At 39.7% G+C, this 16,428-nt stretch overlaps 1 protein-coding gene across 1 annotated transcript in view; it reads left to right on the top strand.

The window, feature by feature from the left end:
- Positions 1-16,428, top strand: part of dok1b (docking protein 1b) — a 34,539-nt gene that overhangs the window by 14,919 nt on the left and 3,192 nt on the right. Inside the window, exons 2-6 of the mRNA XM_010887664.5 lie at positions 14,005-14,130; positions 14,304-14,474; positions 14,779-14,875; positions 15,285-15,457; positions 15,852-16,278. Coding sequence (XP_010885966.2) covers positions 14,005-14,130; positions 14,304-14,474; positions 14,779-14,875; positions 15,285-15,457; positions 15,852-16,278 — 994 coding nt within the window. The remainder of the gene's footprint in view (positions 1-14,004; positions 14,131-14,303; positions 14,475-14,778; positions 14,876-15,284; positions 15,458-15,851; positions 16,279-16,428) is intronic.

Below are 16,428 nucleotides of genomic sequence, written 5' to 3'. Positions count from 1 at the left end.
AGGGAGGAAGGGACTGGTCACAAGTAGTTAGCCCTGTGTACGGCTTTTAGATGCAACTTTCACACTCTTGCTCTTTCTTACACTATGGCTAGATAGTGTGTGGAAATTTCAATGTGTTTGAGTGTGTGTGATAGTTTTGTTAAATTCAGAAGGCCTGTCTCAAAGAATCGGTCTATTTATAGCTGAACATCTGGGCTTGGTCAGCCACCACTCGTGTCTTTGCATTGTGGAGGATGCACTAATAACACAAAGACATAATACACACACTGTTTCAGGACACAGGTTTGAGGAAATCTTAGTCTGCTATCTTTCCTCTCAATCAGATACTTTGCATAATTTCCATACAGTGTCCTTATTTGGTGGTGAATGGCTTGTTTAGTATCAGTGTTTCCACCTGTGCGTTCTTTCAGCAACAGTGGTGAAGTTAGGGTTTGGGAGGTGAGGGCTTGGCCAGTGGCATGATAAAATGACTCTACCTTTTGCAGTGGGGTTGATAGGAAATTATAGAGCAAATGTCCTTGAATTCTACATTTTATTTTTTTGAGGCAGAAAAAAAAATTATACTTACAGTTATGCAGTTCTGTAAATTTTGTCATTGCATATGCCATGCTCATATGAATTCTTAATTAAACAGCCTACAGTAAAATCTGTGGGCCTCCTTTTTCTTTTTATTGTTTATTTATTTATTGTGTGTGTGTGTGTGTGTGTTTGCGTGCGTGTTCATGCGTGTGCGTCTGTGTGTGTGTGTGTGCGCAGGCTTGCATAATTGTGTGGGTGTGTGTGTGTGTAAAAACATATATACACTTGCAGAAAGCAGACAGGAGGAAGCAAAGCCTCCTGGGTAATTATCCCACACACACATCCTGTCCTCCGGTTTCAGCCAGCTGCAGTTACATTGCACGTGTTATTGTGTTTGTGTGTGTGTGCTATGATGTTTCTGTATGAGGTAGCACACTATCCATTCCTTATTGTCACACTCAAGGGCAATAGCCTAGTATGTAGGTGTAGGGCTGTGTTATTTGCATTGTGCAAACAGTGATGTTGAACACTTCGTTAAACATCTGTTCATCAAGTTTAGAGTTTTGGTCTAGAGCAACACAGCATCGCAGGAATTTACGTAAATATGTATCTAACTTGTAAACCTTGATTATGTTCAGTTTCAATGTAATCAGCAGTGCTATTACATACAAAACATTTCCCAGTGCTATTGGCCCTTAATGACTCAGGATTACAGTCAGTGGCAACATATGAGAAGGACCATTTAACGACTACTGGATTAAGAACGTAATTAATGAGAGGTATGGTTGGTCTAGAGAGAAATGTCCTGCCACTGTGACAGTGTTAACATATCCATTCTGTTAGTGTAAACACACACACACAGTTTTATATATATAAAATGTTTTCTGTTTGAAAAGCAGTGCATTATGTTAAAAACATACTTTGTTTTATTGTGAACTATAGACAGTGCTTGACTTGAAATTGAATAAGTGCAGGAGCAGTCTTTTTCCAAGTTTATCCATTAGACCAGGATGTCACAGGCCTCGACCCTTTACATTTCTCCCCTAAAATTACCTGGCAGCATCCATTTGTTGACAATGTAAATCTAAATAGAAGGTTGCTGGTCTCTGATTACATAGTTCCACAATTTCCTATCATTGTGCTTTTGATCAAGACACTAAGTAAAACACCTGCTACTGTGTAAAACACATCAGCCCCTTACATGCAGAGAAATGCAAACCTTTTGAAGATGTTGTCCATTAATTTCTAAGCCTATGTCAGAAACGGGTTCTGGGGTGTTGTCTAAAATCAGTAGCTTTCTTGATGGATGATTAGCCACTAACAAATACTTAAGTCTTTATTAAATGATTCTCCAATTCAACCAAATGCATAAGATATGGATCACAAGAAGCAATTTCCAACAATTTGGGATAGCGCGTCCTGTATGCTAACAGATGTGTAAGAATATTGTATTCATGTGCGACTTGAGAAACACAGGGCCCGCTGTCCTCGTGTTTGGAGCCAACCAATGAATCCAACACCCTCAATGCAGACCAGCAATGTGAGCAACTTCAGAGTGCGCATTGTCTTCAGTTGGGGAGAAGGACAGAGAACACGCACCCACAACCTGTGCAGTACCGTAGCCTTGAAACATACATTTCCAGCACAAGATTACTATCACCCAAAAGTCTCCTGAAGCCTCCATTTCAATTTGTTTCATTGTTTTGTTCACACGCATGGTGGCTTTCAATATTATTTTTTTTTAACAGCAACTGCTAGCAACAACATTCGACATTCAATCTTTATTTTGACTATTTTCAACAGAATTATTGTGAAGACATCAAACCTATGAAATGACCCACATGGAATCATGCTGACTGATTAGGTCTTCTTTCTTAATACATTTTCTTGTAGCCTGCCACTCTCACTGACCACTGTGGACATATTCAAAGTGAACAGAAATGTTGTGTGGGAATTTGCATTGTTTGTCTCTGTGTGTGTATACTAACTGAGTGAATTAGGGAACTGTAACACCAGTGTCTTCTTGTTGGTCGCTTCCTGTGCCAACGCTCTTCTAAGGCCTTGTTTCCTGCCATGTGTTCCTTAGGAGGAAGGGAATCCATGGCCATGGCACCTCCTCACTCTTAATGGGTCATTCCTCAGCCACCTGCTGAAATGTGTGTTCTTCTCTGTCTCTTTTGACATAAGACCTGTGTGACATTGACTTTCCCTTAGGTACTTAAACTGAATAGAATAGACTTGCTTGCTTCCTCATAACCTTTTAAAGGCCAAGTGTTGTTTTATATTAACATACATTCTCTGTATCTACTTTAAGGCCAATTTCCCTTTTTACAACTTCAGTGAAAAGATTGCTCTTTTCCTAACTGAATTCCTAAGTTTCTATCCTAATTTAATTGTTACCCCCCCACCCCCTGTTTTCCTCAATTTTGTCCCTTCTCATTTTCATAAAGTCTAATTCACACTTTCAGACTTGCCATTCACAGCAAATCTTAGCTGGCTCAGCAGTTGAAGATTGTGACAAATTTTCCTAAGCATATTTTGCTAAGCCGTTCTGCTTTTTGTTACTTGCCAGTACTTACACACTTGGAGAACGCCTTCAGTGGCCAACAACGGTGATTGATTTTTCAGACACCCAAACCTACTACAAGCCAAGGCATCTCACCAACCCCATCAACAACTAATCTTGTAAAAATGGAGGAGTTAAATAGGGGTGTCACCAAACAACTTCAGTGACTCACCCAGAAAACATGGCATAGCTCGCTACTTATCTGATGGAATCTCTGACCAAGTTAACAACAAAATTGGAAAATTGTGTCTCTCGACTTTGTGGGAAGAATTTCATTTTGAATAAATTGCAGGTACTGTTTTTATATCAGCTATGGAATGGATGTCAAGGCCTGTCTCAACGAAGATGACCAGACATCAAACAAGACATTGATTCAAGATGGCCATAGTGGCGGTGATGTTGGAGTACATGAAGCTGTTCCTATAAACAGAGGAAATACCTAGAGTATCTGTCAATATGTTCTTGTATTAAATCTATTACTTTTCATATTCCTAACGCTTTAAGAAATTACAATGAAGGATATTGACTTCCAAACTGACCAGTGACCCAAGGAGCAAGTAGATTGTTCTTTATACTAAGATATGTTGATGTAAAACGTTTGCCCCAAAGATGTAAATATGTTTGGTTAATGCAGCTTTATCACCAGATAACAATTAATTATTTTTTTCAGATATAGTATTGTATCTGTACATTAATCAGCCAAAACATTATGACCACCTGCCTAATATTTCTTAGGTCCCCCTTTTGCCGCCAAAACAGCCCTGACCCTGACCTGCAACAATGCTGAGGTAGGTGGTACGTGTCAAAGCAACATCCATATGAATGGCAGGACCCAAGGTTTCCCAGCAGAACATTGCCCAAAGCATCACACTGCCTCTGCCGGCTTGCCTTCTTCCCATAGTTCATCCTGGTGTCATGTGTTCTCAAGGTCAGAAATGCTCACGCACCCGGCCATCCACGTGATGTAAAACAAAACGTTTTTCATCAGACCAGGCCACCTTCCTCCGTTGTTCCGTGGTCCAGTTCTGATGCTCACGTGCCCATAGTAGTGCACCCTCATACACGACAAACTGCAATGCACTGTGTGTTCTGACACCTTTCTATCAGTACCAGCATTAACTTTTTCAGCAATTTGAACTACAGTAGCTTGTCTGTTGGATCAGAGAACAGAGGACAGCCTTCGCTCCCAACGCGCATCAATGAGCCTTGGCCGCCCATGACCCTGTCGCCGGTTCACCGCTTTTCCTTCCTTGGACCACTTTTGATAGTTACTGACCACTGCTGACCGGGAACACCCCACAAGGGCTGCAGTTTTGGAGATGCTCTGAACCAGTCGTCTACCCATCACAATTTGGCCCTTGTCAAAGTCACTCAGATCCTTATGCCCATTTTTCCTGCTTCTAACACATCAACTTTGAGGACAGAATGATCACTTGCTGTCTAATATATCCCACCCACTGACAGGTGCCATGATAACGAGATAATCAGTGATATTCACTTCACCTGTCAGTGGTCATAATGTTATGGCTGATTGGTGTATATTAGGTGTACAAACCCTTTTTCAAACAGAAAAATAACAGGAAAAATCTTTACCTCATTCTTAATTTTATTTCATTAATATTTTTGCTGGACTGTTTAAGCGGAGCCGGCCTAGAAGAGCAAATGTCTCTTACTGAGTGAGTGACTGACTGACTACCACTTGTTAAATAGCGTAGTGGTTAGAGACGTGGGCTACGGAACGACCGGTCCCACTTTCGGCTCCGGTAACAGTCAAAATACATTATGCCTAGGATTTGTTCAGGACAAACACTTATTTGGCTATAACCTTCAGTATCTACGTTACAGGAAGCCTAAAATAAAACAGTTCTGGTGGATATTAAGATTTCTTCAGGATTGATAAACACTGGCTACACGATTCTGTCGTCTCTTCACTTGATGAAAAACTCACCTGTTTTGATAGTTATTGTATCAATGTCATTCATGAATGGCTAATACGCTGTTAAAACGGCCAGTGGCAAAAGCAATTTGCTATTTGTGGTGGAGGTAAACTTAATAAGAAACGCTTAATGGTATCTAACAAAATAGTCAAACTCAACGTGGTGTTAATGTGTGACAAAATGATCTAATTTTGAAACACTATACCAACTCTCTGGAGATGTATAGCTCTGTGGTGTAGTGGTTAAAGACAAAGCCTCTTACATGGGAGACACGGGTTCTTGTTTTCTACTTTTACTGTTTTTGGATGTTACATAGGCAAAATACTGTAAAGGGAATATTACCCTGGGGGATCGTTAACTAGTTTATATCATATTTGAGAGATTTGTAGGTCAGAGAGATTTGTTTCACACATAATTGGCCTGAAGGAGAACGGAAATGGGATATGCGTACCAAAGAACACATTTAAGGGCAAGCAAGTTCTAAAAAATAGTTAAATGTTAAACCAATAATTCAACAAGCCAATTTGTGTGTATATGTTGTTGTCCTTGATAGACCCATTGGATATGTTGATTTCAGGGATGTTCCTATTAGGAGATGTGTTGATGCAGACACGAGATGTCAACCTTAACCAAAAAAATACAACTCTGGAGGGGCAGTGCTTCCTGCTTTGACCCAGTCTTCAAACTTTTTTGTTAGTTTGTTTTAATCCTCGGCAGCTAGCTAGCTAAATTACTTTATGCTACTTAAGGGCTTTTTTCAGAAGTGATTTTGCATGGTGAAATTAAGCTGGATATTGTACCTGCAACAACTGTCTGCTGCCGATATCCTTTAAATAGTATTTTTAGTGTTCTCCAATCACTATTTTGATTGGGTGGTGGTATCTACATTTGCTATGAATGCTGGACCTTATGGTATATTATAAACTGACAAATACAGAGGAAGTCGATAATTCTAGATTGTGTTGAGGGGATGTTGTATTTTTATGAGACAACTGTATAATTTCTAACATTAGTAATTAGGACATTGTGATGTGCATTACGGTGGATTTCTCCTTTAATTTGATAAATCAATCTTGCAAGTCCAAGTAAAGACTGAAGTTTGAGAACTTTAATGGTCAAGTTAAATCGGTAGATGTATTTTGCAGGATGGAAACAACTAGGTGATTTCCAGGAAACATCCATGAAACAAAGAGGAATCCAAATGGTAACTACACATTGATAAACATTTTGCTGTGGAAATTTAAAGGTAACTGCTAGTCAAGTTGTGGGAATTTGTTTTGTAAATGATAAGGCAACACTGAGTAAGAGCATACTAATTTCCTGTTAAAAACACTAGTTTTAAGGATGTTCATTAACGATAAAGAATAAAATGTAGCTCACTGGTAAAATATGCTCCACTATACAAAAAAAGCCTTAGAGACCCACATTTAAGACAGTAAAATGGGTGACAGATGAAGTGGAATTATATGTCAAAAGACTGCTTTGAGAATACAAACATGCCAGAGATTCATCCACTTAGAACACCATCAACTAGCAGTCATAGTTGTCCTTAGGAGACTTATGGATAAGTAAATACATTGTCCTCAAAACTCAGCCGGCTAAAACTCAGCCGGCTAAAACTCAGCCGGCTAAAACTCAGCCGGCTAAAACTCAGATAGCTGAAAGGCATACTTATGTTTCATCATTTCCTGGCCCACTGCTCGCTTTTTCAAACTGATGATGTCATTTGAGAAACCTGTGGCCAATTTCACCGTTGTTTACTTCAGTTTCATAACCTCCCTTATATCCACCATTGTGCTCATACGTTTGCAAACCCTGACAGAAATTGTGACATTTTGGCATTAATTTAGAAAATATAACTGATCATGCAAAAAATACAAATAAATGTAAGGATAGTGATCATATGAAGCCATTTATTATCACATAGTTGTTTGGCTCCTTTTAAAATCATAATGATAAAAGAAACCACCCAAATGGCTCTGAGCAAAGGTTTACATACCCTTGAATGTTTGGCCTTTGACACACACAGGTAAATGGCAGTTAATGGTTAATTTCCCACACCTGTGGCTCTTTAAATTGCAATTAAGTGTCTGTGTATAAATAGTCAATGAGTTTGTAAGCTCTCACGTGGATGCCATGAGGAGGCTAGATACTGAGCCATGGGAAGCAGAAAAGAACTGTCAAAAGACTTAAGTATATAAAATGATATCCAAAGCCTTGCAAATGCCAGTCAGTACTTTTCAGTCACTTATTAAGTAGTGGAAAATTCAGGGATCTCTTGATACCAAGCCAAGGTCAGGTAGACCAAGAAAGATTTCAGCCAAAACTGCCAGAAGAATTGTTCAGGATACAAAGAAAAACCCACAGGTAACCTCAGGAGAAATACAGGCTGCTCTGGAAAAAGACTGTGTGGTTCTTTCTAGGAGCACAATACAATGATACTTGGTCGAGTTGCCAGAAAGGTTGAGTTGCCAGAAAGAAACCTTTACTGGGCCAATGCCACAAAAAAGCCTGGTTACATTATGCCCGACAAAGCCTTGACACGCCTCATAGCTTCTGGCATACTATCATTTTGAGTGACAAAACCAAAATAGAGCTTTATGGTCCCAAACATAAGCGCTCTGTTTGGAGAGGGGTCAACAAGGCCTATAGTGAACAGAATACCATCCCTGCTATGAAGCATGGTGGTGGCTAACTGATGTTTTGGGTGTGTGTGAGCTCTAAAGGCATGGGGAATCTTTTGAAAATTGATGGCAAGATGAATGCAGCATGTTATAAGGAAATACTGCAGAAAATACTGCACGAAAGCTGCGCATTCCAGCACGACAATGACCCTAAGCACAAGGCCAAGTTGACCCCTCCAGTGTTTACAGCAGAAAAGGTGAAGGTTCTGGAGTGGCCATCACAGTCTCCTGACCTTGATATCATTGAGCCAATCTGGGGAGATCTCAAACATGCTGTTAATGCAAGACGACCAAAGACTTTGCATGACCTGGAGGCATTTTGCCAAGACGAATGGGCAGCTATACCATCTGCAAGAATTTGGGGCCTCATAGTCAACTATTACAAAAGACATTGATGCTAAAGGTGGCAATACACAGTATTAAGAACTAAGGGTTGATTTTTCAGTAGATTTTTTTTCTTTGTTGCCTTGTTTTGTTTTTTGATTGTGCCATTCTGTTATGACCTATAGTTGAATGTGAATCCCTTAAGAAATAAAAGACATGTGTTTTGCCTGCTCACACATGTTTTCTATACACATAGTGCATATATTACCTGTTCTCCAAGTGTATGCAAACATCTGAGCACAACTGTACCTCTTGCTAAAACTAGCTTTTTAAAACCATTATAATTTTCACATAATACAATTAAAAACGGTACATTTAAAACCTAAATCTAAATGATAACAATATGCTTTAGTATATATTAGCATAGCTAAATAGTATTACTCAACTCACTAACAATATTCAGAGTCACATCAATTTTTTTTTCTGTTTCCCATGTTATAGTTATCATAACTAAACATTCTGAAATGCTATTGACTATGAATAGTACATTTACATTACTAGTATTAGCTCACTTACAGAATCTCTCGAACACTGTTGTTTAAGCTAGACCCCAAAACAACTTTGTTTCACCTGTTTATGCCATCCTAAAGGATAAAAATACAGTCCACTCTCCTGCCCTAATATTTACATTATGGGCACTGTCCAGGAAGTGAGGGTTCTGTAAAATATCCCCAGAGAACCCCACGCTTCCCATTACTGGAATATCCCACTCAGTATTTTAAAAAGCATTCTCTGCAAATTAAAATCTCAAATGGGACAAATTTTTTCCCTTACAGCCCGGGGCATCTTGTTGTGGTTCACCATATCTAAAGCAAGAACAGAGGGAGAATGATTAAAATGAGCATGCTTATATTTACAATACTATCCAACACAACATATGAAACGCTAACAGCAGACAGATTACTGTCATATATCAATCAACTGTGATCTTATTATAATGCTGCCACCCTTAACCCAAGTTTGATAACTGAATATACTTTTTATTTAAACTTACTATTACTATTTATACAATTTATTTAACTTAAATTGAAATAGTCAAAAAAATATAAAAATACTTAACAGTAAAGTAAGATGGGTGTTGATTGGTTCCTGAAAATGGAATTACTTTCTAACTGTTTAGAAAATACTTACTCTGCAGCCAGCCAAAGTGGGCCAGCTGTCTAAACACAGCTCACCACATCCCTTAAGGATTTGCAATTTCCCAGGTGGTGATGTATTGGTATATATGTGGTATATATTTTCTCTATTAGATTAATCGAAGTAGTAATCAACATATTAATCGATCATCAAAATTGTTGTGAGTTGCAACCCTAATACATACTCAAGCTTGAATGTGTTTAACAAGTCAGACTTGTGACGCAAGGGTGACAGGCACTACACACCCACAGATTACAAAGGCAAAACTAGCCACATCGTTCCTACAGGTGCCTGCCTCTGAGACGAGTTCAACACATTCTACAGTATGCTTACTTCAAGGCTGAAAACACCATCCAAGTAAGCTCTTGCTGTTCCAACCAGGTGCTCTCTCACAGAGGATGAAGTGAAGAACAAAAAAGAATGAACAGTCACAAAGCTGCCGGTCCAAATGGCACCCCTGGGCACGTCCTTAGAGTGTGTGCCACCAGTTGGCCAGCGTCTTCACAGATATCTTCAACCTGTACTTGTCACAGGCTGTAGTTTCCACTTGCTTGAAGGACACCCCCAAGAAAACCAATCCCTGTTATCATTAAGTTCATAAAGATCTGCCAGGATCACTGCAATATGCCTACCGACACAACTGATCCATGGAAGATGCCATTTCCATTGCTACATGCCCACAAAACTCCTAGAGAAGTGGGACATGTGACAAGTATGGTTCATTGACTAAAATTTAGCATTCAAAACTGTAGTCCCCCTGTGAGAATTGGGAATGACAGCTCCTTACTGACTGCTTCAAAAATGACTGGCAAAATGTCAAGTTTTTAGGAGCAAGCACAAGGAACAATGTGTTCTGCCAGTGAACTGCCTTTCCATACTACTAACAACGTTATGGTTCATTTTAGAGTTTCCCTATCCAGGAATGTCAACAAGCTATGCGATTGTGCATCGTCTCTGTGAGACTTTGTGTTTGGTTCAACCCTGTGAGCGTCCTTCAATCACATCAAATTAGAGGACAGTGCATAAGGAATGCCACAGCAGGATTACTGTTACATATATACTAAGACATTTATATTTGCAGAAAACTGCAAATATATGTACCATTTGTAAAGAAAACATGAGTAAGCAGGCAAAACACATTTCTTTTATTTCTTATGGGATTCACATTCAACTGTAGGTCATAACAGAATGGCACAATCATAAAACAAAACATGGCAACAAAGAAAAAAAAGTCTGACAGTATTTTCTGATAACAGGCTGCATTCATCTTGCCATCAATTTTCACAAGATTCCCCATGCCTTTAGAGCTCACACCCCCCCAAAACATCAGTGAGGCACCACCATGCTTCACAGTGGGGATGGTATTCTGTTCACTATAGGCCTTGTTGACCCCTCTCCAAACATAGTGCTTATGGTTGTGAACACAGAGCTCTATTTTGGTCTTGTCACTCCAAATTACAGTGTGCCAATAGATTCCTGAATGTTCCACTTAAGTGATTGAACAGTACTGACTGGCATTGGCAGGGCTTTGGATATCTTTTTATATGGTAGGTCCCATTACCTTGTTATGCAGTTCTTTCTGTTCCCCATGGCTCAGTATCTAGCCTGCTCAATGCATCCCTGTGAGAGCTAACAAACTCATTGACTCTTTATACACAGACACTAATTTCACCTTTTAATTGCCATTTTCACCTGTGTGTCTGTATCAAGGCCAAACATTCAAGGGTATGTAAACTTTTGCTCAGGGCCAAAAAAAGGAGCCAAACAGCTTTGTAATAATAAATGGCTTCATATTATCACTATCCTTAAATATTATTAATTTTTTTGCATGATCAATCATATTTTCAAAATCAATGCCACATTTTCACAATTTATGCCAGGATATGCAAACTTATGGGCACAACTATAATATAACTTACACCATGGTCGATATTTATGAATATCAGTAACATAGTTAATTATGACAAAAACTAGACAAACTTAATACATGATACATAGGTTTCTGGATGTTCCATGCTTCACTGAGTTTGTTGTTTTTGACCAGCTATTGTATACAGGAGCCTTACAGTTATCACAATGAACTTGCTAGTAAGTGATATTATGGACGCTCTCGTTTACACAGAACAAATATAATAGTTTATTACAGTCATTATTGGGGGTATTTCTTATCAAGAACACTTTGGGCCAAGCTTGGCTAAGGCTCTTCCCACAGCCCAGTAGGGGGTTGGCCAGCACATTTCTTTGAGAACAAGTTCCCTAAAATAAGACCTACATTGAACATTGTACTCAAATACTTGCTCAGAAAGCTTAATCAAAAATGGTTAGTTAGTGGCATTTCCTGCTCTATGTTAAACAGTCTTTCTTTTCTTCAATACGTGATATGTTTTAACGGGGAGTGTGCAAAGCAAGGCCAATTTCCAAAAGCGTAAGCCGAATAACAGGCAAGCTGGATTGTTCCTTATCATGAAATAAATCTTTGGGGCGAAGATCAATCCTTTTTTAGAGCCTTTACAATGGTCAACCTTTGCCACCACTACATTAAAATCTATAGAAGTAATCAAGGTATGTTTACCAAATCACCTGAAATCATTCATTTGTGACCTCTTTAATGCTTTCACATTTTAGAATATGAAGACTTTGGGCTGATGAATATATGAATAAAGAAACTGTATATACATTACTATAGCAGGTTTGAGTTAATCACTGCCTGAACCTTTTTTCTTGCAAAAGTAATAATTTTATTTGATTTAGAGTACTGGACAGCTGTGAAGTAAGCTGAGGCTATGTTCTTAACACTGTTACGGACACCCCTTCAAAATTCACTACACATCAAACTGCCCAACTGCTGAAGTTTGACCAGTGTCAAGATGCTTCTGCTGACTGTATTGCTTCTTTGACTCTGTGACCGTCCTACATAGGGTGTGATCCTGATCTGAGCTTGACAACATTCTGACCATTTGAGCTATACTGAATGTACTAATTGGATATTGGCAACATATCAACCTAGCAGTGGAGGGAGCTTTTACTTATAGTGTGTTCTTAACTCATTACATGATAGCACCCAATGCATATTAGTGGATTTAAACCAGAGATATAGACTACAATATAAACTGACTGGTTCAAATGCTGATTGGCTGAAAGTACCACGGGTATGACATCACAAAATGCTTTACTGTTCTGTGTTGGTAACCGGTTTCTAATAGCAATTAGATTAGATTCAACTTTGTCATTGAACAGTACAACAAAATGCAGTTAGAATCTAACCAGAAGTGCAAATAGAGGTATTTACAAGTATTAAGATTATGTGGAAACGTGTAAATGTGCAATGAAGGCAAATAGAGGAGGGCAGAAAAGTATTAAGTATAGTTTATGTTTCAAGTGGGATGATAATTCTGCGGGTATCGATTGGAATTCTAAGTGTACAAGGAGTAAAGTAGCATGTGCAACCGGGATGCAGAGATAGCAGCAATGAGGTCCCTGAGGTAGACACAGACCTGTAACAACTGAAAACTTTCATTATCAGACTTTGCAAGGCAGTGTCAGAGTAGTACAAAGGGAGTAGTGCCACAGGGTCCCTGGGAGGCAGGGGAGGGCGTATGGTCAGTGATGGGCCACAGTGATGAGTTCAGCAGGGTTACAGTAGATGGGAAACTGTTCCTGAGCCTGCTGGTGCAATAAGGTATTTCTGGAGTTTGCATTATATTGCCAATACACCACGGCTATGTAGCTATGTATCCATTCGCTCCATGATGTGTTTTGTGCTTAAGAACAGCTAATTTCTGTGGTATGTTAGCCATGTATCCCAACCTCGCATGCATTCTTGCATAAGGCAGAATGAAGGCAGTTAATATGATTTATGGACTCAATACAGCTTGCATTTGAAATAGGCTGAATGCTCAGAGGACTTGAGCATGGTTAGTGCTTTTCCTTAAGCATTTCAAATCTAAAGTTAATGGTTTAGACAGAAGCTCCGCCCTCTGAATTAAGTCAACCAATTACATAATTTTCTTCATTCAGGACAAATCTTCCTCTCCATGTAGTTAGACGTCAAAAGCTAAGATAATAATATGAATTTTGGAACACTGCATTTGTTTGACGTGGCCAAATGAACAAAGTAAGCAATAATGACTCAAACTATTGATTCAGACTATTGTTCCAAATGTGCGTCTGCTTAAAGCTGTTTGTACTTTTGTAGTTGGACTGTGTTATGGAAATTCTTGAACTGATGTATACTTAGTCCTATACATGTATAAATGGGTTACTAGTTAAAGGTACTGAGTCCCCATGTTTAGATAAGAAAAGGAATGTAGGAGAGGGGGATCTGGTGTTTAGGGTCATTATTGACTGGTATCAGCAGATTATAGGGTTATGTGTAAATCTGTATAACCCATCAGAGTTTGTCCAGATGCTGTGAGTCCTCTCCCAGAGTTGAAAAGGTTACCCATGTGGGGGAGGACAGCCTGCCCCTTGGTTAAAACCTAGGTAGTAATAGAACAAAAGGAATGTGTTTTATTTTCATAGGACGGATGGGCAGCATCTTACCACACCCCTTTTAACTGTATCTACTTTAGAGATTCCTCTGAGGATTATTCTGTAAGCTTTTGATGCGTCTCTCTATTTGCAAATAAACTGTTAATTGTGCCAAGATAATTTTGTCTCTGTACTTACTCCTTTAAGAGTTCCGATCGATGGAAGTACCATGGCAACTGACCAATCATTTGTAATATATATATATATTTTTTTTTTCCCTCACTCTCTCTCTATTGCTCTTCATCAGAAATGGAAGAAGAGTTGGTTCGTCCTCTATCCAGCCAGTCAGAATGGCATCGCACGACTAGAATTCTATGACTATTCTGGGGGCGGGGCCAGTGACAAGCCCAATACCAAGAAACTGGACAAAAAGGTAGCTTCATATGCCTGATATCCCTACTTTTCTCTCGGACACCAGGGACCACATTGGAAATAAGTTTATCTTTAATACTTTAATTAAAGAAATCTTCCTCAGTCGTTTGTCTTCGCCCCTACTGAAAATGAATTGACTCATCTCCTCCCATATACCCACTGATCTTTTTTCAGATTATCCGTCTATCAGAGTGCATCTCAATACTCCCGTCCATGACGGAAGCATGTCCCAAAGACAACATGTCTGCCTTCTGTGTGGAGACCAATGACAAGACACATGTGTTTGCTGCAGAGAAGAGCATCAGTACGGAGTGGGTGGAAAAGATGTGTGAGATCGCCTTTGGGGTAAGACATGTCATTGTGTGTCTGTCAGCACCTACGCTGATGTCCTTTCCTTCTAGTCTTCTGTTTTCACAGCGTTGTAGGATGGATATTGGTTACAAATAACTAAGTCCAAAGGGGAAGATAAGATCTTTAGAAATTGTGCGAGTTAAGATTCTGACACTTTGTGTTTCATTATATGCTTTTCTCTGTTTCTGTAAGTTTTTAAAAGTAGGATTTGAGTCTATATTATTGCAATAACTGAAGCAGTTAACCTTTAATCCCCTTTCGCTTTCTCCCTCTCACTGTTTCTTCTTCTCTCTTTCAGGGGGGTAGCGGAAGTCATAGTAGTTTGCCTGATTCCAATGGGGGACAGACAGATATGCAGATGGCTGAGAATCTCATCTATTACAGCAGAGAAGAGGGTACATTTTTTTAACACTCCCTCTATTTCACACACCCCTGAGAGTCGGTTTACTGTGCAGTCAGCTACAGAGGGTAGGGTACAAAAGCTATGTATTTGGTGGTTGAAGGACTATAACAGACGTTGAATTTGACCTTTGTACAGCGACTGTTATTTTGAGGAGGCAACACAGTATAACCTTTTGTTTAAAAGGTCACAGTGAAGATGCATTAAAAACCACAAACCCCAAGCTAGACCAGAATTGTTTTTATCTGGCTGTCTCAGATCAACCCTTTCCCCTTTAAATTGGTACATTGTATGAGAATAGTACTGAGGCTAGTCTTGTACACACAAATATCCTGTTTTCTCCGTCCTTGTTCAGAAGGTTGGTGATTCTGTTCCTAAACCGTCCCCTCTCTCTCCTCCTACAGTGAATGAGTTTTGGGTGACTGTGCAGCGGACTGATGCCTCAGAGCGCTGTGGTCTGTCTGGGACCTACTGGCTGAAAGCCGACAAGGAAAGTCTCATACTGAAAACGTCAAAGAACAAGGCGAACATACTGGTGTGGCCATACAAACTACTGAGGAGATACGGACGAGATAAAGTGGGTTCATGCACACACAGACTCTGACATACGTCAACCATACATTCTAATGTTCCTATGTATTAGGATTAGATGTGTTTCTATCTGTATGTGTGTCTGTGGTCACCTTTAAGATGTCACATTGTGTGTATGTTTAAGCAATATGGGTTGAGAGGGTGTGGTATATGGCCAATATACCATGGTTAAGAGCCGTTGTTAGGCACGATGCATCCTGTATAATATTTGATATACACTACTATGGCCAGCATCATGGTGTCGCCTCCAGGATGTTTCTTGGCAATTTCTCACATGGAATAGCCTTAATTTCTTAGAACAAGAATAGACTGACAAGTTTCAGAATGTAAATAATGTTGTATAACATTGCTGTGTTTGTTTCTTTGTTATTCTCTTACAGGTAATGTTTTCATTTGAAGCTGGCCGGCGCTGTGACTCTGGTCCGGGGAACTTCACATTTGAGACAAAGCAAGGCAATGAAATCTTTGTGATTGTTGAGCAGGCTATCCAATCGCAGAAAGTCCTTGCTGAGGAGCGCCACCTCAGCAACCAAATGACCAGCCTTGAATTTGAACCCAGTCCTCCACTCACCCAAGTACGCACCAGTGGTGGCTTGGTAGCTGACAGCAGTAGTAGTAATCGGGATCCAGATGGCGATTCCAGTTCCGGAGGGAGTAAGCCTGGATCGGCTGATGGTGTGTTCTGGAGGAAAGAGGGAGATGGAGGAAAGAGCCAGGTTCAGAACCTTAAAGGGAGGAGTTTGCCAGAGCCACCACCATTGGTGATAGGAGTGGGGGGAACACCCCCGCGCTCGCCAATGTCTAGAGGTTTGTCTTTCATCATGTTTAGTGCACTTTTATTTTCTTGCTCATTTTAATGTAACCTGGTTGTTCAGAAAACTAGGGCTGCCTCTGGTGTGCATGTACTGCTGCAGTGTGGGTTAGAATCTGGCAAAAAGCTCTTTCAGCAAAAACTCT

The sequence above is a fragment of the Esox lucius genome, chromosome 24 (assembly GCF_011004845.1).
Source record: "Esox lucius isolate fEsoLuc1 chromosome 24, fEsoLuc1.pri, whole genome shotgun sequence".
Lineage (NCBI taxonomy): Eukaryota > Metazoa > Chordata > Actinopteri > Esociformes > Esocidae > Esox > Esox lucius.
The sequence above is the reverse complement of the archived record's forward strand: the minus strand, read 5'-3'. Positions and strand labels throughout refer to the sequence as shown.